The 25,622-nt window shown below is 44.6% G+C and overlaps 1 protein-coding gene across 1 annotated transcript in view; it reads left to right on the top strand.

The window, feature by feature from the left end:
• The window catches only part of eif3hb (eukaryotic translation initiation factor 3, subunit H, b), a 195,208-nt gene that overhangs the window by 94,855 nt on the left and 74,731 nt on the right, over positions 1 to 25,622 (top strand). Inside the window, exon 4 of the mRNA XM_038809764.1 lies at positions 9,807 to 9,906. Within this exon, the coding sequence (XP_038665692.1) occupies positions 9,807 to 9,906 (100 nt within the window). The remainder of the gene's footprint in view (positions 1 to 9,806; positions 9,907 to 25,622) is intronic.

The raw sequence follows: 25,622 nt of genomic DNA, 5'->3' as shown, positions 1-25,622 counted from the left end.
CCCTCTCCAAAGCATCCACATCCTTCCTATATAAGGTGACCAGAACTGGAAATAATATTCCAAGTGAGGTCTGACAAGATTTGAGAGAATTTCTGGACTTTGACTGATCTGACCAGGAATATCAAATATAACAGTGGATATTTAGTGTTCTATCAAAGCAACTCATCTCATCAGTGCCAAAACTCTCATTCTGAATTAGTTTCTTTTTTCCCACCAAGTATAGGAGTGTCACTGTATCAAAGTATAGATTCCATGTGCAGCTTTTCATTCATTTATGGGATGTTTTCTCTCTGATTTCTATCGACAAATGAGGGCTCCTTGATGCCACACTGGGTCAAATCCTGCCTCGATGGTGAGGACAGTCATTCTCACCTCACCTTATTTGTTCAGCTCTTAAGTCCATGTTTGGACTAAGGCTGTAATGAGACCTGTAGCTCAGTGGTCCTGGTGGAACTCAAACTGAGTATCAATGAGCAGTTCATTGGTGAAAAGTGTCGCTTGATAATACTGTCAGCGACTCATTCCATCAGTTTGCCTATGATTAATTGGCAATTGGCTGATTAATGATAATTGCCAGGATTCAGTTTGCCCTGCATTTTGTGGATAGGATATATCTTGGAAATGTTCCACTTCCTGTCATGCCAATGCATCTATTGCAACTGTACCAGAATAACTGGGTTAGAGGTGCAGCTAGTTCTGAAGTCTTTAACACTGCAACTGGGATGTTGCTAGGGCTCGCAACCTTTGTTGTATGCAATGCATTGGTTCTTAAAATCACATGGGATGAACTGAATTGGCTGAAGATTGGCTTTTGTCTTAGTGGGGATTTCAGGAGAAGGCCAAGTTGGGCAGCACGGTAGCATTGTGGATAGCACAATCGCTTCACAGCTCCAGGGTCCCAGGTTCGATTCCGGCTTGGGTCACTGTCTGTGCGGAGTCTGCACATCCTCCCCGTGTGTGCGTGGGTTTCCTCCGGGTGCTCCGGTTTCCTCCCACAGTCCAAAGATGTGCAGGTTAGGTGGATTGGCCATGATAAATTGCCCTTAGAGTCCAAAATTGCCCTTAGTGTTGGGTGGGGTTACTGGGTTATGGGGATAGGGTGGAGTTGTTGACCTTGGGTAGGGTGCTCTTTCCAAGAGCTGGTGCAGACTCGATGGGCTGAATGGCCTCCTTCTGCACTGTAAATTCTATGATGGATCATCCACTCAGTACTTCAAGCTAAAGATGTTTGCAAGCACTTCAGCCTTGTCTTTGAGACCTCCGCCATTGAAGTTTGGGATGCTTGCCGGGCTTCCTCCACCTGTTGATTGTTTAATTTTCCTTTGCTATTTCCAATTGATTGTGGCAGGGCTAAAGATCTGACCTGTTGTCTATTTTGGTTACCTCTGTCGAGAGATGCTACTTCCATTGTTTGCATGCGTGTAGTCATGTGGTGTAGCTTCACCAGATTGGCACCTAATTTTTAAGTATGCCTGGTGCTGTTGCTGGCATATTCTTTTGCGCTCTTCATTGAACGTGTGTTGAGCTTTATGATAATTGTGTAATGCGAATTACGCAAGGCCATGAAGTTATTGATTCTGGTGGAATGCAATTCTGCTGCTGCTGATGTGCACTCTGCCGCTTGGATGCCCAATTATGTGCTGTTCTGAATCTATCCCATATAACAGTCATTTTCAAATTCGGGGTCACGACCCTTGGGTGGGTTGCGGACGGGTGTTGGGAGGGTCGCGGAGCCATCCCACGCGACGTTCTCAATCGTGGGAATTAGTGCGCAGTAGCCGAAGCAATCGGCTTTTAAAAATGACTGCCATGACGGCTTTCAGAATGCGGGCCCGCTGTGCATGCATGTCCGCTCATCAGTGCACAGGCCTGGAGTCCAGCGAGAAACACCGCATCCCCTTGATGTCAGCGCGCTGACCCAGGAGAAGATTTTTAAAAAAAAATTGAATTCAGTCTTGTCTGAAGCGGCAGAGAGCAAATCACGTGCCCTGAACCCTGACATCACGTGCTCTGGGAGCAATTGGGATTCCTCCATTTTATCAGCAACAAACAAGCAATACGAGAGTAAAATTTGAAATGGATAATTTTCTAATAAGAAAGAGAGGGCAAGATATACAAAGAGGCCAGCATCTCACAGTAAACCTGCTGGCGATAGTGGCTCAGGAGGATCCACACAGGCCAAAGCAGTGGTGATGTGAGCTTTTCAGGAGAGTCCACAACAGGACAAAGCAGTACTGGTGTGACCTCCAGGACCTCTGATGAACAACACATACAGAAATGTTACATTGAATGACAAAGCAAGCAAGATCATTAGGACCGAGCAGGCTCACCTGTTGCATTAAAAGTAAGCAAAAATGGTGGGTAACAAAGTTTAGGCAGCGTATGTCGCGAAAGCCGGCTGGCATGGGTCTCGAAGATTGGCTGGTTGGTAAAAATGGGTTCCCAGGGAAAAAAATTGGAAAAACACTGCCATATAACATGATGGAAGATGTCCTCAGTGCGAAGAACGGGGCTTTTATACGGTAGCGACCACTGCTAACAGCCCATTCCATCAATTTCCTGATGCGTGAAAGTAGGATCCTGAGGGCAGTCATGGATAGGTGCATCTACATGAGGTGGATCGGTGAGTAGAAGTGAAAAAGATTTTCCCTCTTGTTGGTTTTCTCACCACCTGCCACAAGCCTAGTAGTGGTGCTACCAAGCTACTCCTAGAGATGAATATTTCATCCCATCCAAAGTATAATTTGTGTCCTTACTATCAGTGCATTTACCAAGTAGTGTTCAGCTTGGAAGAGCACTGATTCATCAGTTGAGGCATGGCTGAGGCATAGCGGTAGACAACTAGACCTATATATGACCTGATACCATGAGATTTCAGTGTGTGGAATCAATATCGGGGTTCCTTGGGCTCACTACCTTCCGACTATGCTGCCTTTACTGATGTGTCTCCCTTGTCGATAGGATCCAAGGGTTGTGATGGAGGAGTCTGGCATATTGGCTGAATGGTCTGATTCTTGTCACTATGACTATTGCTAGACTAGTCTGTGGCCAGCTCTCCATTTCTTGGCCTATGCCTCAGGTGATAGGGAGAGCTTTTAGGGCCTTTGTTATGAATCAAACCTAAGCCTCGATCAATGCAGGGTAGTCTGTCCGGTTTTATTCTTATACTTGTAGTGGTTTAGAGCAACTAAGTGACTCACAAGTCCATTTCAGGGGGCAGTCAACTTTATTGCACTGGGTTTGGAATCACATATAAGAAGTAAGTGCAGAAAATTCTTTCTTGAAAATTAGATTTCTGTTTATCTTTCATGGGCTTTGTGCATCTCTGGCAAGGTCGGTATCTGTTCCTCATCCCTAATTATCGTGAGAGGTTATTGGTAAATTACCTTCTTGAATCACTGCAACCTATCTGTTGTAGATATGCCCCCAGTTCTTCTGGAAAGAATTTCCAGGATTTTGACCGAGCAACAGTGAAAGAACTGTGATATAATTCCAAGCCAGCATGGTGTGTAGCTTGGAGGAGAACTTGCAGACTGTGGAATTCCAATGCACGGAACTCCAATGTGCCTAGTCATAGAAATCCCAGGTAGTGGAAGTGCTGACAAAGATGATTTGGCGAGTTGATGCACACTTGTGCCAGTAGTGGAGTTGGTAAATTTTTGCGGTGGTGATCTAATGCCAACCAAGTGGATTACTTTGTCCTAGATTGTGCCGAGCTTCTTGTTTGTTCTAATGCCCTGGGTTAGTGTGTGGTCGATTACAGCCCCACAGACCCCGAAGTCCCAAGACGAATGAATTAATCAATAATTCGGATAGAGTTTCTGAGATCTTTGTCCCTTGACTGCTCCAATGACTTGCGGCCGCCAGATTTGTAAGTGAAACACGACAACTGTTTATTTATAATGAAAATAGAGATAAAATATGCAATACTTACAATAGACTAACGGCCAGCTAATCTACTACTCCCCCGTTTACCATCCCAACCTCTACCCAAACACACACAAGACAGACACACACAGGGCGAGAGGTTAAAAAGAATAGGAATTAAAATATGAAATGGAAAATGGGTGCCCTTGGTTTGGCTGTTGAAGTCGTTGTAGCAGTAGGCTGTCTTTCCAGGACTTGGATTATGTGAAACTACTGGTTGGATTGCTAAGGAGGATGTTCCGGCAGTGACATTCAGCCAGAACTCCCAGGCTATCATTTTTTTACGGAGTGTTTTATTGAGAATTTCATTTATAAAAGAGCATATGATATCAACATGACAACAAACAAACAAAAATGAAAGGATCTTTCCAGAGTGCAATGACAGTGCATTTGTACAGGTGTGGTGGCCCCTCTTTGCGAGACCCCGGTTAACATCCGCCACCGCCGCGTAGCTTTGCCCCCCCCCCCCCCCCCCCCATCCTCATTCTCGGCACTGAACAGTATTGGGAGGAGGGGGGGCTTGTTCAGCGCTAACCTGATGCAGTTTGCTCTCGCAGTTGCAGTCGTTTCCGCTAACGCTCGTGCCGTTTGTCCTTTCCAGTTCCCCTTTCCTGTGTTTCTCCCCTTGATGTCCCCCACACCCCTAGTTTCTTCCATTGTCTGTTTGGTTTCTCCCTCCCCCTTTTGCTTACTGGTTGCTGGTCATGAACAGATCTTGAAACAGGCTGGTGAATCGCCTCCACGCATTGTGGAAGCCTTGCTCTGATCCCTGGATGGTATATTGTACTTTCTCCAATTTGAAGAACTCTGCTAGATTTGGCAGCCAATATGCGGCCTTGGGTGATGCTGCCAATTACAAGCTGAGCAGGCGATCAAGGAGGCAAAGGCTAGGGCGTATGCTCCCTCCCCATAAAGAGCTCTGGCTGCTCTGGTACCCCAAAGAGCACACAAAATTAGTGGGCACTGCTCCACCCTCGCACCCCACAACCTTGGAAATGGTTTTGAAGCAGATCATCCGGTACTCAACAAGCCTGGGCAAGACCAGAACCTGTGGGTATAGTTGGTCGGGCCTCCCTGGCACTGTTACATTTGGCCTCCACCTCTGCAAAGAACCTGCTCATTCTTGTTGTGGTTGAGTGCACTCTGTGTCCTACCTTTAGCTGCTTCACGCTCAACCCTGCGCTTGTGGAGTTGGAATTCGCCCTGTGCAGTGCCTCGATCCAGAGTCCTCCCCCTAGTTTCCATGCCTAGTTTCTGGATTTCCACAGAAACTTCATTGCAATGTTAATGTAAGCCTACTTGTGACAAGAATAAAGATTATTATCCTTCTATTTCTCCTGTGTCGTGGATGTACGTACCTGTTCTAGTATCCATCCGTACATGACAATGCAGTTGTTGTTCCCCCGTTCACCCGCGGTCAGATGCCTGTCACATAGTGAGTGTCCTGGTATCTCGAGGAAGTTTCTGATTTGTCTGTATCTTAGCTCATTCCCTTTTGGAAGTTCCCCCAGGGTCGCTACTCTGCCATCCAAATATAGGTCCCCTAACGTCAGTGTCCCTTTATCGTGTCTCTGTCTTTTGAAGGAGGCATCCATCGTCATGAGGATGAATCTATGGTTTTTGCATCTTACCCCATTCTATCCCTGGTGCCTTGATCCATCCCCGTACCCTTTCTGCGTTGGGAGCCCAGAGGTAGAACTGGAGGTTCGGGAGGGCCAAGTCCCCATGTTTCTTCTTCTCTGTAGCACCTTTTTCCTGAGATCCCCCTCTCCCACCCCCCCAAAAAGAAACAAGTGTCATGATTACTTAATAATAATAATAGCTTATTGTCACAAGAAGGCTTCAATGAAGTTACTGTAAAAAGCCCTTAGTCGCCACATTCCAGCACCTGTTCGGGGAGGCTGGTACGGGAATTGAACCGGCGCTGCATGGCATTGTTATGCATTACAAGCCAGCTATTTAGCCCAATGTGCTAAACCAACCCCGTTGTCAACTTCGATAAAGAAAAAGTACCTGGGGTGAAGATCGGAAGGAATCTGAACAGAAATGGAACCTGGGCAGCACATTCATCTTGATCATCTGCGCTCCCCCATAGATCCCGATTTACCACCTCTGGCAAACTTGTTAGGTTCCATTTATGAATCCGTGTCCAGTCGTGGGCTATTTGGACCTCCGGGTATTGGAATTTGGTCTGGGCCGGTTTGAACGACAACTTCCCAGCTCTGCTTACTCCCACTCCCCCACCGCGGGTTCACAGGAAAGATTTTCCTCTTGCTCAGATTACGTTTGTGACCTGAGAGAGCTCCCTTACGGGTTCAATTATTGCTCCCATGCTGGCCAGTGGATTTGAGACATAGAGGAGCAAGCCATCCATGTAGAGTGAGACTCCATGCTCTCTGTCTCCCCTTTGAATGCCTTTCCACTCCTCCGTTGATGTAAGAGTGAAAGCCAGTGGCTCGATTGCCAGGACAAATAGCAGTACTAATAAGGGGCATCCCTGTCTCATACTTCTGTGCAGCCGGACATATCCAGAGCTGGTGATGCTTGTCCATACACTCGCCCATGTGAGTGCTGTACAATGTTTTCACGAGGTGAACCCTGGTCTGAACGCAAACCGTTGCTGTACCTCTGTGAGGTACCTCCATTCGATCCTGTCGAAGGTCTTCTATATAGAACATAGAACAGAGAAAAATACAGCACAGAACCCGGCCCACAATGTTGTGCCAATCTTTTGTCCTAGATTAAGAACAAATTAATCTACACCCCATCATTCTACCATGATCCATGTACCTATCCAATAGCTGCTTGAAGGTCCCTAATGTTTCCGACTCAACTACTTCCACAGGCAGTGCATTCCATGCCCCCACTACTCTCTGGGTAAAGAACCTACCTCTGACATCCCCCCTATATCTTCCACCATTCACCTTAAATTTATGTCCCCTTGTAATGGTTTCTATGTCTAGGGAGATGATCACCTCTGGTGTCTCTGTTCCGGGTTGGCCCGTGCTCACGTTCAGCAGGCACCTGATGTTTGCTGTCTGTCCTTGACAAAGCCTGCCTGATCCTCTGCGACTACCTCTGGCACACAACTCTCCAGTAGCCTTGCAAAGGCATTTGCCAGTACTTTGCCGTCAGTGTTTAGGAGTGAGAAGGGTCTGTATGATCTGCACTCCATCGGGTCTTTCTCCATTTTTGGGATCAATGATAACGAAGCCTGGACCAGCATAGGCGACAGGTTCCTCTCGATTGCTAATAATTGAACCATTTCCCGCAGGTTTGGGGCAAGTGCTGGCACAATGCTTGGAGAAAAGTCTGCCGGGAACCCATCTGGGCCCGGTGCTTTCCCCGACTGCATGAAGTTGATACTCTTTGTGGCTTCGCCCAGTTCTTATTGGTGCCTCCAGACCTTCCTCTTTTCCTCCCCACTGCTGGTAAATGCAGTCTATTGAGGAACCACTTCACCTTCACCTCCGGGGGCTCGGCGGTGTACAGCTCTCGGATAGAAAGTCGCAAAGGCCGCATTGATTTGCCATTCCTTTCCTTCACCTGCGCTATTTCCCTCGTGGCTGCCTGCTTTCTCATCTGCATGCTACTATTTTCCCTTAACACCGCCTTCAGTGCCTCCCAGAATGTGGAGGGTGAGACCTCCCCATTCGGGTTGCAGGTGACATTCTCTCATCAAAACCCTTGACGGTGAGGAGGGCTGTGTCCAGCTCCATGGGGGCGTTGGGTCTAGTCCGTCTCCAACCTCTCATCCACATAGTGTGTTGCATGGTCCGAGATTACTATTGCAGAGTATTCCACCCCTCCCAACCCTGGAAGCACCAATTTCCCCACTACAAAGAAGTCAATTCTGGTGCAAACTCTGTCGACCTGGGAGAAAAAGGAGAACTCTTCTTCCCTTTGGTGTGTGAAAGTGCATCGATCCACCACCACCTGCTCCAGAAAGGCGCTCATTTCTCGCGCCATGGCCGATTGTTTCCCCGATTTGGGCCTGGATCTGTCTGCCCTTGGGTCTTGTACACAGTCACCCCATATGAGGAGTCAGTGGGAGTCTATGTTGGGGATTTCTGCCATGGTCTTTGTTACAATGTCTGCTTTGTTCCAGTTGGGGGAGTACACATTTATCAGTACCACCGGTGCCCGTTCCTGGATAACACTAACCATTACATATCACACCCCGCTGGGTCCATCACCATCTTTGTTGCTGTGAATGTGATCCTCTTATTGAACAGCATAGCCATTCCCCTAGCCCTCGTCCCATAGTACACTTGATATGTTTGTCCTGCACAGCTTTTTCTTGCCTTCAGTCAGTCCTTCTCCCTCAGGTGCATCTCTTGGAGGAAGACTAAATCGGCCCTCAGACTTTTCAGATGGGCAAATACTCTGGATCCTTTCATTGAGCCATTGCCAGGCGACTATTCTCATTGGGGGTTTCTGCCGCCCGCCCCCCCTCCTGTGGGGTCAGCCATACTCACCATGTGGATGTGTCCCTGCACTCCAGGGTTTTCCTGTGTTTGGGAGCCATACAAGATGACCTTGGTTTCTTTGTTCCAGCCATCGACATATGCGACCTGTTACAACCAGCGTTCTCACCCCTCCCCTGGCCTGTCTCAAACCTGCTGTGCAGAGAGATAGGTCTTTACTCTGGACCTTCAGAAAAAATCCATCAGGTGTGAGAAAGAAATCAGAGCTGTGACCCTCGAGCTTCTGTTGAAAACAAAACTAAAACTGGAAACACAAGATCACAGAGGCAGCAACATTCCAATCAGCATAGATTATCAGCTGAGCTCCAGCATTCTGAAACACCTCATTGGCCGCCAGCCAAGTCCATCAAGCTCCATCACACTCTTCACTTGTGCCGTGTCAATGTGTACAAGCTTTGGGCCGTCAGGAGATGAGTTACCAGTTAAAAAATTTGCAGGCTCTGACCTGCTCTTGTAGTCCTAAAACTGCCGTAGCTACGTTTTGGTCAGTGGTAAAATCCAGGATGTTGATAGTAGACTGTTCAGTGATGGTAGTGCCACTGAATATAAAGAGGCCCAGGGGCAACCTAATTTGAGCATCAGTGAGCAGGTATTGCTGTGTTTGTGCTGCTTGATACTTCTGTTAGTGATACTTTCCATCACTTTGCTTAGTCGACTAACGGGGTGGTAATTGGCCAGATTGGATTTGTCCTGCTTTTGTAGACAGAACATGCCAGGGCAGTTTTCCACACTATTGAGTAGATGCCAGTGTGTTAGCCGTGCAGGGGCAGCTAGGGGTGCAGCTAGTTCTGAAGCAGAGGTCTTCAGCCTTACCACCGAGTTGTTCTCATGGCCCATAGCTTTTTCTGTATTCAGTGCCTTCAATTGATTCTTGATATCCACAATCTGTTCATTACATGATCCACTATTATTGATAATATTGCAGAATTGCCAACCACTGTGGTAGGATTTTAAATCGTGTCTCCAGATCATTGGTCTAGTACAGTAACATAACTAATATGCAACTGTTCCTGGGAACTGGGCCACAGAGAAGTGTTGGACAACCGTGTATCCTCCTTTGCTTGTGATATTCAAATATATTAATTGCTCTAAATAACGCATACTAGAAATTAGATGCAGATCCAAATGTCAATAAATATAAGTTAGAGATTAAAAAGATTTGATTTCTAACTTTAGCCCACTTCTGGTGAGAGGTCACAGGCTGAAACGCAAACTCCACAGGCGCTGCGTCTTTGTTTGTCAAGTACCCTGTAGCTAGAGAAGTGTAATCATGGTAAGGATCGAATATGACCACAACAATCCTAACCTTTCTACAGTAGAATGACATGATATAATTTGGTTATTTCTCTGCTGAATGTCGACATACTCTTTTTCTATTCTTTATGTTTCTAGATCCCATTAAAACTTCACAGGGCTCTCTGTCACTAAAGGCATACAGACTGACTCCAAAATTAATGGACGTTTGTAAGGAGAAAGACTTCACTCCTGAAGGGTAAGTTTGTCCGCAAGGAAAATTTAAAAAGTGTATTGCCAAAATTTAGCACTGGAAGCCTGCGTTTTGGACCTGGAACGGCGGCTGGGGGCTCACTGGAGCATCTGTGAGGTGAACAGTATCATGGATAGCACATATAGAGAAGTGCTCACACCGCTAAGACTCCACAGGCAAGAAAAGAATGGGTGACCACCAGGCAGAGCAAGAGGATTTGGCAGGTGGAGCAGAGATCACCTGTGGCTACTGCGCTGCAAATCGGGACCTTCTGAAGGGGGGAGGATGAACAGCCCGTGGTCATGGTACATGTTGGTACAAACAACATAGGTTAAAAAAAGGGATGAGGTCTAAAAGCAGAATATAGGAAATTAGGAAGTAAGTTGAAAAGTAGGACATCAAAGGTCATGATTTCAGGGTTACTACCAATGCCACGTGCTAGCTGAAGAGATTGTGTGAGGGGGAGAGTTTCAGATTCCTGTGACATTGAGACCGATTCTGACGGGGGTGGGACCAGTATAAACTGGATGGGTTAAACCTGGGCAGGACCGCGACTAATGTCCTATGGGGAGAATTTGCTAGAGTAGTTGGGGTGGGTTCAAACAAAAATGGCAGGAGGATGGGAACCTATGCAAGGAGTCAGGGGAGGGGGAAACATGGAGAAGAACAAAATAAATAAAAGGGGAATAATAAAAGTGATGGGCAGAGAATTCAAGGGCCAGAATCAAATAGGGCCACAGTGAACAATAACAGGAACGGGATAAGGAATGTTAAAAAGACAAGCCTTAAGGCTTTGTGCCTTAATGCATGGAGCATTTATAATAAGTGAATGAATTAATCGCAGAAATGGACATAAACTGGTATGATATAGTTAGGATTACAGAGGCATGGCTGCAGGGTGACCAGGGATGGCAATTGAACATCCTGGGGTATTCAGTATTTAGGAAGGACAGGCACAAAGGAAAAGGTAGTGGGGTTGCATTGCTGGTTAAAGAGGAAATTAAAGCAATAGCGAGGAAGAACCTTAGTTCCAACAATGTTGAATCTGTATGGCTGGAGCTGAGAAACACCAAGGGGCCAAAACCTTTAGTGGGAGTTGTACATAGATCCCCAAACTATAGTGGTGATGTTGGAAATTGCATTAAACAGAATATTAGATATGCATGCGATAAAGGAACATCTGTAATTATGGGAGACTTTAATCTGCACATAGATTGGGCAAATCAAATTAGTCTCAATACCATATAGGGGGAATTCCTGAAGTGTATACAAGATGGTTTTCTGGACCAATATGTTAAGGAACCAACTAGAGAACAGATGCAATAGGAAAGGGGTAATTGGCAATCTAATTGTGTGAGGAACTTTGGGATGAGTGACCTTAATATAATAGAATTCTTCATCAAGATTGAGAGCGATGTAATTGATTCTGAGACTGTGTCTTGAATCTAAAAAAAATACGATGGTTTGAGATTGCTATGATGGATATGGGAACGTTATTTAAAAGGATGATAGTGGATAGGCAATGGCAAACAATCAAAAAGTGCACAGGTGAACTGCAAAATTCGTTCATTCTTGTCTGGCACAAAATTAAAATTGGAAAGGTGGCCATACCGTGGCTTCCAAGAGAAATTAGAGGTAGTATTAGATCCAAGGAAGAGGCATACAAATTGGCCAGAAAAAACAGCAGACCTGAGGATTGGAGTTAGTTTAGAATTCAGCAAAGGAGGGCAAAGGGACTGATTAAGAACGGGAAAATGGAGTGCAATAGAAGCTTGCAGGAAGGTTAAAAACTCTCTGATGGGAGTTATGTACAGGCCCCCGAGCAGTAGTCAGGATGTGGGGCAGAAAATAAATCAGGAGATAGAGAAAGCATGTAAAAAAGGCAATATCACAATAACCATGGGCGACTTCAATATGTAGGTGGACTGGGAAAATCGAGTTGGTGGTGGATCCCAAGAAAAGGAATTTGTGGAATGTTTAGGAGATGCTTTTCTGGAGCAGCTTGTGGGAGAGCCCACTTGGGAACAGGCAATTCTGGATTTGGTGATGTGTAATGAGGCAGACTTAATTAGGGATCTTAAGGTGAAGGAACCACAATATGATAGAATTTACCCTGCAGTTTGAGAGGGAGAAGCTGGAATCAGATGTAACGGTATTACAATTAAATAAGGGTAACTACAAAGACATGAGGGAGGAGCTGGCCAGAGTTGATTGGAAAAGGAGCCTAGCAGGTAAGGCTGGAACAGCAATGGCAGGAGTTTTTGGGGGTTATTCGGGGGGCACAGCAAGAATTCATCCCAAGGAGGTGGAAACATGCTAAGGGGAGAACAAGACATCGTTGGTTGATGAGGGAAGCCGAGGACAGCATAAAAGAAAAAGCATACAAAGTGGTGAGGATTAGTGAGAAGCCAGAAGATTGGGAAGCCATTAAAAGCAAGCAGAGGACAACTAAAAAAGCAATAACGGGAGAGAAGATGAAATATGAGTGCAAGGTAGCTAGTAATATTAAAGAAGATAAGAGAAGTTTTTTTTACAATATATATAAAAGCTAAGTGAGGGGCAAAAATTAGACATTGGACCACTGGAAAATGTGGCTGGAGAAGTAATAATAGGAAACAAAGAAATTACAGATGAACTGAATAGTTACTTTGCATCAGTCTTCACGGTGGAAGACACCAGTGGGATGCCAGAGCTCCAGGAGAATCGGGGCAGAGGTGAGTACAGTGGCCATCACCAAGGAGAAGGTTCTGGGGAGACAGAAAGGTCTGAAGGTGGATAAGTCACCTGGACCGGATGGACTACACCCCAGGGTCTTAAAAGAGATAGCTGAGGAGATTGTGGAGGCATTGGTGGTGATCTTTCAGGAATCACTGGAGGCAGGAAGGGTCCCAGAGGACTGGAAAGTGGCTAATGTAACACCGCTGTTTATAAAGGGAGGGAGGCAGAAGACAGGAAATTACAGGCCGATTGGCCTGACTTCGGTCATTGGTAAGATTTTAGAGTCCGTTATTAAAGATGAGATCGCAGAGACCATGGAAGTGCATGATAATATAGGACTGAGTCAGCACGGCTTTATCAAAGGGAGGCCATGTCTGACAAATCTGTTAGAGTTCTTTGAGGAGGTAACAAGGAAGTTAGACAAAGGAGAACCAGTGGCCGTGATTTATTTAGATTTCCAGAAGGCCTTTGACAAGGTGCCGCATAGGAGATTGTTAAATAAGTTAAGAACCCTTAACTAAATGGGGAAATGCTTAGGAAATGAGAAGCACAAAGGGACTTGGGAGTCCTTGTTCACAATTTTCTTAAGGTTAACGTGCAGGTTCAGTAGGCAGTTAAGAAGGCAAATGCAATGTTAGCATTCATATCAAGCGGGCTAGAATATAAGACCTGGGATGCACTTCTGAGGCCGTATAAGGCTCTGGTCAGACCCCATTTGAGTATTGTGAGCAGTTTTGGGCCCTGCATCTAAGGAAAGCACGGTAGCATTGTGGATAGCACAATCGCTTCACAGCTCCAGGGTCCCAGGTTCGATTCCGGCTTGGGTCACTGTCTGTGCGGAGTCTGCACTTCCTCCCCGTGTGTGTGTGGGTTTCCTCCGGGTGCTCCGGTTTCCTCCCACAGTCCAAAGATGTGCAGGTTAGGTGGATTGGCCATGATAAATTGCCCTTAGTGTCCAAAATTGCTCTTAGTGTTGGGTGGGGTTACTGGGTTATGGGGATAGGGTGGAGGTGTTGACCTTCGGTAGTGTGCTCTTTCCAAGAGCTGGTGCAGACTCAATGGGCCGAATGGCCTCCTTCTGCACTATAAATTCTATGATTCTATGAAAGATGTGCTGGCCTTGGAAAGGGTCCAGAGGAGGTTCACAAGAATGATCCCTGGAATGAACAGCTTGTCGTATGAGGAACGATTGAGGACTCTGGATCTGTACTCGGTGTTTAGAAGGATGAAGGGGGATTTTATGGAAGCTTACATGATACTGCGAGGCCTGGATAGAGTGGATGTGGAGAGGATGTTTCAAGTTGTAGGAAAAACTAGAACCAGAGGTCACAATCTCAGACTAAAGGGATGATCATGTAAAAACACAGATGAGGAGGAATTTCTTCAACCGGAGGGTGGTGAATCTGTGGAACTCTTTGCTGCTGACGGCTGTGGAGGCCAAATCACTGAGTGTCTTTAAGACAGAGATAGATAGGTTCTTGATTAAATGTGGATCAGGGGTTAGGGGGTGAAGGCAGGAGAATGGGGATGAGAAAAATATCAACCATGATTGAAAGGCGGAACAGACTCAATGGGCCGAATGGCCTCCTGCACTGTATGTTCTATGTACTGCTGGCTCACTGCACCAGGGATCTTGGTTCGATTCCAGCTGTGGGTCACTGGCTGTGTGGAGTTTGCACGTTCTCCCCGTGTCTGCATGGGTTTCTTCTGGGTGCTCCAGTTTCTTCCCACAGTCCAAAGATTGTACCGGTTAGATGGATTGGCCATGCTGAATTGCCCCTTTGTGTCCAAAAGGTTAGGTGGGGTTATTGGGTTATGGAGATATAGTGGGGCCTAGGCAGGGTGCTCTTTCAGACTCACTGGGCTGAATTGCCTCCTTTTGCACTGTCGGGATACTATGATTCTACGATGAAAAGGATTGCTGAAAACAAGTCCCTTACTGTCAGAAACAAGGGAAATAATAATGGGGAACAGAGAAATGGTTGAACAACTAAGTATATACTTTGGTTCTGTTTTCACAAATGGGGGCACAAAGAACATGCTAGAAATGTTGGGGAACACCGGGTTTAGTGAGAAGGAGAAGCTGAAGGAAAACAGTATTAGTAGGGAAATGGCATTGGGGAAATTGATGGGTTTGAGGACCAATAAATCTCCAGGGTCTGATATCCCAGAGTATTTTGGAAGTGGCCTTAGAAATAGTGGATGTAGTGCAGTCATCTTCCAAAATTCTATAGACTCTGGAGCAGTTCCTTACAGATTGGAGGATAGCTAATGTCCCCTACTATTTAAAAAGGGATGTAGGGAGTAAACATGGAATTATAGACCAGTCAGCCTGACGTCAGTTGTCTACTTTAAATTATTTAATAGCAGAGCACTTGGGAAACAGTGGAAGGATCAGACAGTCAGCATGGATTTACGAAAGGGAAATTATGCTTGACAAATCTACCTCTTCAAGGATGTGACTAGCAGAGTTGACGAGGGTGAGTCAGTGGATGTGGTTTATTTGGACTTTCAGAAGTCTTTCGACAAAGTCCGATATAGCGTGCAAAATTGAAGAGCATAGGATTGGGGGTAGTGTCATGAGATGGATCGAAAACTGGTTGGCAGACAGGAAACAAAGAGTAGAAAGAAGTGGGCCTTTTTCCATCTGGCAGGAAGTGATGAAAGGGGTAGTGGAGAGATCAGTGCTGGGACCCCAGCTATTCACAACATATATATATTAATGATTTAGATAAGGAAATTAACAGTAATATCTTCAAATTTGAAGATGACACAACGCTGAGTGGGAGGGAGAGCTGTGAGGAGGATGCAGAGATCCTTCAGTGTGATTTGGACAAGTTGAGTTAAGTGGGCAAATGCATGGCAGATGCAGTACAATGTGGATAAATGTGAGGTAACCACTTTGGTAGCAAAAATAGGAAGGCAGAATATTAGATGAATGGCCTTAGATTGAGAGAGGGGAATGTGCAATGAGACCTGGGTGTACTTGTACACCAGTCGCTGAAAGAAGGCATGCAGTTGCAGCATGCGGTAAAGAAGGCAAATTGTATGTTGATCTTCATAGCAAGAGGATTCGAGTACAGGAGCAGGGCAGTCTTGCTGCAGTTATGCCGAACCTTCATAAGAACACACCTGGAATATTGTGTGCAGTTTTGGTCTCCTTATCTGAGGAGAGATGTTCTAGCTATATTGGGAGTGCAGCAAACGTGTACCAAACTGATTCCTGGGAGGGCAGGACTGATGTATGAGGACAGATTGAGACTGTTAGGATTATATTTGCTCGAGTAGAATGAGGCGGTTTCTCATAGAAACCCATAAAATTTTAATTTGACGATATGGGTAGATGTAGGAAGGATGTTTCCGATGGCGTGGGAGTCCAGAACCAGGGGTCACATTCTAAGGATACATGGTAAACCATTTAAGACTTAGATTTCTTCACCCAGAGAGTGGTGAGCCTATGTAATTCTCTACCACAGAAAGTAGCTAAGGCCAAAACATTGTATGTTTTCAAGAAGGAGTTAAATATAGCACTTGGGGCTAAAGGGATCAAAGGATGTAGGGGGGAACAGCAGGAACCGCTTACTGAGTTGGATGATGAAACCATGATTGTAATGAATGGCAGAACAGGCTCAAAAAGGCAGCACAGTGGTTTGCATTGCTGCTTCACAGTGCCAGGGACCCAGTTCAGTTCTGGCCTTGGGTGACTGTCTGTTTGGAGTTTGAACTTCCTCATCATATCTGTGTGGATTTCTTTCGAGTGCTCCGGTTTTCCCCCACAGCCCAGCAAAGTGCAGGTTAAGTGGATTGGCCATGCAAAAATGGCCCTTGGTGTCCAAAGATGTGCAGGTTAGGAGGGATTATGAGGATAGGGCGGGGAAGTAGGCCTAGGTAGGGTGCTGTTTCAGAGGGTTGGTGCTGGCTCGATAGGCTGAATGGCCTCCGCCTCACTGTAGGAATTCTATTGTTCTATTCTGTGGCCTCCTCCTATTTTCTTTGTTTCTATGGTTTTATGAACCATGAAAAAATATCCTTATTTAAATTTTTTAAATTAAGGGGCAATTTAGCTTTGCCAATCCACCAACCCTGCACGTCTTTAGGTTGTGGGGGTGAGACCCACGTAGACACCTGGAGTCACGGATGGTGACCCGGGATCGAACCTAGGTCCTCGGCACTGTGAGGCAGTTGTGCTCAACCATTGCGCCACCGTGCCACCTACTTTTTAAAAAGTTTTTTTTTCCATGGAAAACATATCCTGATATATTGAAAAGCCTGTGATCTCTGGATTCAAGTGCTGTAGTTTTATTATCTGCTTTCTTCATTTACAATTTATGCTGCTTTTTACCATTTTTCATCAGATTTAAACACCAACTTAAATGCTGGTTCTCTATTTTCCACAGATCTGCCAAACTTAAAAATGTTGTGATAACTTCTATTTGTAGCTATCCGTGTTATGAAAATAATTAAACAATTCATGTCAACCACTACTGTCACCCCTCCTCAAATACTACAGTGCAGTAGATTAAATCATTAACAGTTAAAGCATTCTTATCTAATCTGCAAATTGTTGAAAGACATGTACTCTATCTAACCTTTGGGGCATGAAGAAAGGCATTTGTACCGCAAAACCTTCTTTTTGTCTTAAGTTGCTCGCAATTTAAATAGTGTGACTTACTTTGTATGTACTTCAGCAGAATATATAAAGCTGCAATAGGCCGTAAGCATTACAATAAAAATAAAAATATTGTCAATAATTGATAAAAAGAAAATCAAGTGTAGAAACTTCCTGCTACCTCACCAGGTCTAATGCATCTAACTTCTCAGGCTAAAAACATTGCATTTGTGCAGTGCCATCCTTTTAAATATAAGCAGCTTCTCGCACAGTTCATAGTTCAGTGACTGTCAGTGGAGCTGATTTGAAGAGAAATCTGTATCCACTGGATTTAGAATATACCATATTGAGATATATTAAAATATGCATTTAAATTACATTTTGCTCATCCATTTGTAAATTAAATCATTTGTAAACGCTTTCTAATAGTAAGTTTTTGATTTTTTTCAAAGTTATTCATGCTGTAACATTCGATATTTCAGTTTATTTTAATACATAGCTTTAATCAATCAGTATGGTATTGGTGCATTCTTAATCTTAGCACAACTGAAGAATTCGCAAATTAAATGTATCCTTTCACAAATCTTTTATGGTTAATCCTGATCAAATTGGAAGTTGTGTACACAATTGCTTCACAACAGAATGCCTCACAGATACAAGAATACTGCTTAATCCATCCAAGCTTTTTTGACTGAATAGTTCATTCTTGAAACCTCCTAATTTCGCTACTTGAGTAAGTATTTATCTGATTTCATCAAGCATGAGCGGAACTGGGGCAAGAATTTCTCAATTTTTAACTAAATCGCAAGCTGTGAAGCCTCGAGAATAAATGTAACTGAAATAGTTTGTTTCGCCAGTGCACTGGTTATGTGCGAGACACAAATAGTTAACTACTGGTACTTAATTTACAAAACAAAATTGGAAATAGTTTCTTTAGGCTTGCCAGGTCCAAATAATTAGTATATATTCTTGTATTTCAACATATGTTTTAAAGTCATCAACTTTGCACTGTGATCAGATCACAATTTTGGGCTATCTCAAAGCTTTGAATTAGATTTAGTGTGACTTGTAAACTGGGTGGGGTTTTTTCTTAAGTAGGTAATTAACAGAATCCAAAACTTTTAGGGATGTGTAGATTTCCTCCTGTATTGCGAAAAAAAATTCCAGCACGGTGTCCATTTGTACGTTGCATTACACAGCACTGAAGCAGACCATTTAGATCTGCTGCAAGTGTTTCTGCCAACGTGAGCCTCCCTCAACATATTCTCAATTATTTTCTCCCTCATGTATTTGTCTCACATCTTCTTAAATGCATCTACGCTAATTGTCTCAACTGCTCTGTGTGGTAGTGGGTTTCATATTCTTATCAGTTAAGAGGTTTCTGCTGAATTCCTTGTTGGATTAATTAGTGACGATATTGTATTTATGGCCCCGAGCTTTAGACCACAAAAGGAAACATCTTCTTCACATCTATTCTAGTGAATCTCTTTGTAAATTTTAAAGAGCATTATCAGATCACCTCTCAGGCTTATCTTTTCGAGAGTAAAGAACCGTAGTCTTTTCTGATAGTTATACTCTCACAGTCTTGGTATGTTCCTTCTCAATTTTGTTTTCACTTCCTCTGTGCACCATACTCTTTGTAATCTAACCAGACTTAAATATAATTTTAACCATTACCTTTCTGTTTTGGATTCTTGTAAATTATGTAAAATCTTTTGAGTTTAATTTATGTTCATCAGGGGTGTTAAATGAAGGCTCGAGACCAGTTGGACAATGGTAGCAATATCTGGATATAGCCAATAGAATCATTAATTTTATAAAATTTCATGTTGCAGCTGTACAAAACTCTGATGCAGCCGCATTTGTAGTATTGCGTCCAGTTCTGGTTGCCACATTATAGGAAGGATGTGGAAGCATTGGAAAGGGTGCAGAGGAGATTTACCAGGATGTTGCCTGGTATGGAGGGAAGATCTTATGAGGAACTTGAGGCTGTTTTCGTTAGAGAGAAGAAGGTTAAGGAATGACTTAATAGAGGCATACAAGATGATCAGAGGATTAGATAGGGTGGACAGTGAGAGCCTTTTTCCTCGGATGGTGATGGCTAGAACGAGGGGACATAGCTCTAAATTGAGGGGAGATAGATATAGGACAGATGACAGAGGTAGGTTCTTTACTCGGAGAGTAGTAGGGGCGTGGAATGCCCTGCCTGCAACAGTAGTGGAGTTGCCAACATTAAGGGCATTTAAATGGTCATTGGATAAACATATGGATGATAATGGAATAGTGTAGCTGGGCTTTAGATTGGTTTCACAGGTCGGCGCAACATCGAGGGCCGAAAGGCGCTGTAATGTTCTATAAAATTCACGAGATGCTGAAGGAACGAAGGGGTAAAAATAGTAACACAATACAGGAGAAATCTACACATCCCCAAAAGTTTTGGATTCTGTTAATTACCTACTTAATTACTTCAGAGTTACATATTTTTTGTATGAATGGCTGTTGATAGCGGAACTGATCTTCTGACCTCACCGCGTGGAACCTTAAGGACTCATAACAAAACTGAAATTAATGGGAATCAGCTGGGAGACACTCTGGAGTCATACCTAGTACGAAGAAAGATGGTTATGGTTGTTGAAAGTCCTCTTGACGTTCAATGGCATTACCATCATCAAATCCCCCACTGTCAACATCTAGGAGTTAGAAACTGAACTGAGCCAGCCATATAAATACTGTCATTACAAGAGCAGGTCAGGCTGGTAATTCTGTAATGAGTAACTCGCCTTCTGGCTCCCCCAAGGCCAACTACAAGGCACAAGTCAGGAATGTCACGGCATACTCTCCATTGTCTGGATGAATGCAGCTCCAAGAACTCTTGTCAGAAGACAACGGTAATTTTAAATAAGCTGTATTTGTAGGTATTAGAAATAAAGTATAGCTTGAATTAGTTTTGTGCTTCTGTATTTGAAAGGGTTAAGGACTTCAATTTTGTTTAGATGCATACATGATAATGAAGGTTTATGACATGAAAGCAAACCAGGTTTAAAGGAAAAATAGGCTGTTGCTCAGCAACCAGGGCCACCCAAGCACAGAAACAGTTGGTTGTATCTCAGAGAGCAGAATTCCCAAAAGAAAGTCCTAAAAAGCAGGGAATGGGGACAAAAATAATCTCTCAGGAAGACAGTTAAATTACAGGAATAAAGAACAAGAAGTTGAAGAAAAAGCAGAGAAAGTGCTCTTGAGTTAAAAAAGACAGCTGCAAGAATCAGCTAGGTGAGAAGCCAGGCATCCGAGGTAAATCAATAGTATGTTGACATCTTAATACAGCCTGTGAGGCAGTCGTGTTCTGTTGGCTTGGCTGGGTACTTGAGAGATTGTGTGGAGACTTGAACACCCATGACAAACCAAGGCAGTGGAATACAGAAAGGAGAGTTAAAAATCCTGGGGGTAGATTCTTGGTGAAGGTATCCATCGGGGAGAAGGCATTATTTGGGGGACGATTTTGAGCATAGTCTTCAAGGGTGGAGGTTTGGAAACACCTGTGTGGAAGTCAGCGTTCCAGTGAGAGCAGTGGCTCACGGTGCGAAAAGCAGCTGGCGAGAGATTTGATGAGAAATCTACAAGTTGCATGGGTTGCCTATTGGTTTACAGGCACTATAATTACTGAGAACATTATAGTAAAAGATATATTTTGTAACTTATGTTATCCTTACAATCTGGAAACATCTGGAAAGATATAGGTGGAGTGAGGGAGTGTTGCATTAGAGTTAATTTTTTCAGATTCATTAAAAGTTTTATTCTTTCGTTAAAAATTTTCTACTTGGCATGCCAGTCCTACATTTATGTTAATCCACATCTCTAAACAGAAAAAAAGTTAGGATCTATCCAGCCAGGGGTCCGCTCTGAGACCTGACTGTCGAGCATAACAACAGCTGGAATTGGGATCATAACACTCAGGAAGCTTGACACCATCTAGGACAAAGTGTCCCACTTGACTGGCATGCCATCCCCCATCTTACAAATTCATTCTTGTACCACCTACAAGATGTACTGCAGCAACTCAGCAAGACTCCTGGAGCAACCTCCAAACTGGGCAAGAGCACAAATACAAGGGAACGCCACCTGCAAGTTTCCTCCAAGCAACACAACATCCTGATGCAAAACTGCATTCCTGTTCCCTCACTGTTGCTGGGTCAAAATTATGGAACTCCCTCGTAACTGCACTGTGGGTGTATCTACAACACCTGGATTGCAGCGGCAGATGGACATTAATTTCTGGTCTAGCCAATGATGCCTACAACCCGTGAAAGAAAGTAAATTAAATGTATTTGAGGTAATCGGAAAACTCGGAGCATTTTAATAAACATTAAATAAAATGAAGGATAATGACATTGTAGCCTTGGAGAAAACTTGTCTTAAGTCAGTGTAAGCCCCTGCTCTGTTCCACATTTTCAGGAGAGGTACGTAAAAGGCAAGGGTTAACCTAAATGAGGACCTCTTCAACATTTGTAGAAAGGAGAATTTTTATTGTTGGTGCTCAAACATATTCTTTCGGAATTGAGTTGAGAAATAATTAAAGAGGATATGTTACTATCTTGAATATATATATATATATATATATTATATATATATATATATGGATCACCAGTTAGTGGAAAGATAATTAGAATGCTGATTATGGGCAGTTTAGAGAGATTTGCTATAGTAACTGAGTTGGAATAAGGATGGGCACGACCTGTCCGAAATTAGATTAGGATAAGGCAAAACTTTTCGGTCAAATTGGGGGCATTTAGAACATAGAACATAGAACATAGAACGATACAGCGCAGTACAGGCCCTTCGGCCCTCGATGTTGCACCGACATGGAAAAAATCTAAAGGCCATCTAACCTACACTATGCCCTTATCATCCATATGCTTATCCAATAAATTTTTAAATGCCCTCAATGTTGGCGAGTTCACTACTGTTGCAGGTAGGGCATTCCACGGCCTCACCACTCTTTGCGTAAAAAACCCACCTCTGACCTCTGTCCTATATCTATTACCCCTCAATTTAAGGCTATGTCCCCTCGTGCTAGCCACCTCCATCCGCGGGAGAAGGCTCTCGCTGTCCACCCTATCTAACCCTCTGATCATTTTGTATGCCTCTATTAAGTCACCTCTTAACCTTCTTCTCTCTAACGAAAACAACCTCAAGTCCATCAGCCTTTCCTCATAAGATTTTCCCTCCATACCAGGCAACATCCTGGTAAATCTCCTCTGCACCCGTTCCAAAGCTTCCACGTCCTTCCTATAATGAGGCGACCAGAACTGTACGCAATACTCCAAATGCGGCCGTACTAGAGTTTTGTACAACTGCAACATGACCTCATGGCTCCGGAACTCAATCCCTCTACCAATAAAGGCCAACACACCATAGGCCTTCTTCACAACCCTATCAACCTGGGTGGCAACTTTCAGGGATCTATGTACATGGACACCGAGATCCCTCTGCTCATCCACACTACCAAGAATTTTACCATTAGCCAAATATTCCGCATTTCTGTTATTCTTTCCAAAGTGAATCACCTCACACTTCTCCACATTGAACTCCATTTGCCACCTCTCAGCCCAGCTCTGCAGCTTATCTATGTCCCTCTGTAACCTGCAACATCCTTCCGCACTGTCTACAACTCCACCGACTTTAGTGTCGTCTGCAAATTTACTCACCCATCCTTCTGCGCCCTCCTCTAGGTCATTTATAAAAATGACAAACAGCAACGGCCCCAGAACAGATCCTTGTGGTACGCCACTCGTAACTGAACTCCATTCTGAACATTTCCCATCAACTACCACTCTCTGTCTTCTTTCAACTAGCCAATTTCTGATCCACATCTCTAAATCACCCTCAATCCCCAGCCTCCGTATTTTCTGCAATAGCCGACCGTGGGGAACCTTATCAAACGCTTTACTGAAATCCATATACACCACATCAACTGCTCTACCCTCGTCTACCTGTTCAGTCACCTTCTCAAAGAACTCGATAAGGTTTGTGAGGCATGACCTACCCTTCACAAAACCATGCTGACTATCCCTAATCATGTTATTCCTATCTAGATGATTATAAATCGTATCTTTTATAATCCTCTCCAAGACTTTACCCACCACAGACGTTAGGCTCACCGGCCTATAGTTACCGGGGTTATCTCTACTCCCCTTCTTGAACAAAGGGACCACATTTGCTATCCTCCAGTCCTCTGGCACTATTCCTGTAGCCAATGATGACCTAAAAATCAAAGCCAAAGGCTCAGCAATCTCTTCCCTGGCTTCCCAGAGAATCCTAGGATAAATCCCATCCGGCCCCGGGGACTTATCTATTTTCACCTTGTCCAGAATTGCCAACACTTCTTCCCTACGCACCTCAATGCCATCTATTCTAATAGCCTGGGTCTCAGCATTCTCCTCCACAATATTATCTTTTTCTTGAGTGAATACTGACGAAAAGTATTCATTTAGTATCTCGCTTATCTCCTCAGCCTCCACACACAACTTCCCACCACTGTCCTTGACTGGCCCTACTCTTACCCTAGTCATTCTTTTATTCCTGACATACCTATAGAAAGCTTTTGGGTTTTCCTTGATCCTACCTGCCAAAGACTTCTCATGTCCCCTCCTTGCTCGTCTCAGCTCTCTCTTTAGATCCTTCCTTGCTTGCTTGTAACTATCAAGCGCCCCAACTGAAACTTCACGTCTCATCTTCACATAGGCCTCCTTCTTCCTCTTAACCAGAGATTCCACTTCTTTGGTAAACCACGGTTCCCTCGCTCGACCCCTTCCTCCCTGCCTGACTGGTACGTACTTATCAAGAACATGCAATAGCTGTTCCTTGAACAAGCTCCACATATCCAGTGTGCCCAACCCTTGCAGCCTACTTCTCCAACCAACACATCCTAAGTCATGTCTAATGGCATCATAATTGCCCTTCCCCCAGCTATAACTCTTGCCCTGCGGGGTATACTTATCCCTTTCCATCACTAACGTAAAGGTCACCGAATTGTGGTCACTGTTTCCAAAGTGCTCACCTACCTCCAGATCTAACACCTGGCCTGGTTCATTACCCAAAACCAAATCCAATGTGGCCTCGCCTCTTGTTGGCCTGTCAACATATTGTGTCAGGAAACCCTCCTGCACACATTGTACAAAGAATGACCCATCTAATGTACTCGAACTATATCTTTTCCAGTCAATATTTGGAAAGTTAAAGTCTCCCATAACAACTACCCTGTTACTTTCGCTCTTTTCCAGAATCATCTTCGCCATCCTTTCCTCTACATCCCTAGAACTATTAGGTGGCCTATAGAAAACTCCCAACAGGGTGAGCTCTCCTTTCCTGTTTCTAACCTCAGCCCATACTACCTCAGAAGAAGAGTCCCCATCTAGCATCCTTTCCGCCACCGTAATACTGTCCCTGACTAGCAGCGCCACACCTCCCCCTCTTTTGCCCCCTTCTCTGAGCTTACTAAAACACCTAAACCCCGGAACCTGCAACAACCATTCCTGTCCCTGCTCTATCCATGTCTCTGAAATGGCCACAACATCGAAGTCCCAGGTACCAACCCATGCTGCCAGTTCCCCTACCTTATTTCGTATACTCCTGGCATTGAAGTAGACACACTTCAAACCACCTACCTGAACACTGGCACCCTCCTGCGAAGTCAAATCTGTGCTCCTGACCGCTATACTCTCAATCTCCCGTACCCCAAAACTACAATCCAGGTTCCCATGCCCCTGCTGAATTAGTTTAAACCCCCCCAAAGAGCACTAACAAATCTCCCCCCCAGGATATTGGTGCCCCTCAGGTTCAGATGTAGACCATCCTGTCTATAGAGGTCCCACCTTCCCCAGAAAGAGCCCCAGTTATCCAGAAATCTGAATCCCTCCCGCCTGCACCATCCCTGTAGCCACGTGTTTAATTGCTCTCTCTCCCTATTCCTCATCTCACTATCACGTGGCACGGGCAACAACCCAGAGATAACAACTCTGTTTGTTCTCGCTCTGAGCTTCCATCCTAGCTCCCTAAAGGCCTGCCTGACATCCTTGTCCCCTTTCCTACCTATGTCGTTAGTGCCAATGTGGACTACGACTTGGGGCTGCTCCCCCTCCCCCTTAAGGACCCGGAAAACACGATCCGAGACATCACGTACCCTTGCACCTGGGAGGCAACATACCAAACGTGAGTCACTCTCGCTCCCACAAAATCTCCTATCTGTGCCCCTGACTATTGAGTCCCCAATTACTAATGTTCTACTCCTTTCCCCCCTTCCCTTCTGAGCAACAGGGACAGACTCCGTGCCAGAGGCCCGTACCCCATGGCTTACCCCTGGTAAGTCGTCCCCCCCACAAGTATCCAAAACGGTATA

Source organism: Scyliorhinus canicula, chromosome 10 (genome assembly GCF_902713615.1).
Source record: "Scyliorhinus canicula chromosome 10, sScyCan1.1, whole genome shotgun sequence".
Classification (NCBI taxonomy): Eukaryota; Metazoa; Chordata; class Chondrichthyes; order Carcharhiniformes; family Scyliorhinidae; genus Scyliorhinus; species Scyliorhinus canicula.
The sequence above is the reverse complement of the archived record's forward strand: the minus strand, read 5'-3'. Positions and strand labels throughout refer to the sequence as shown.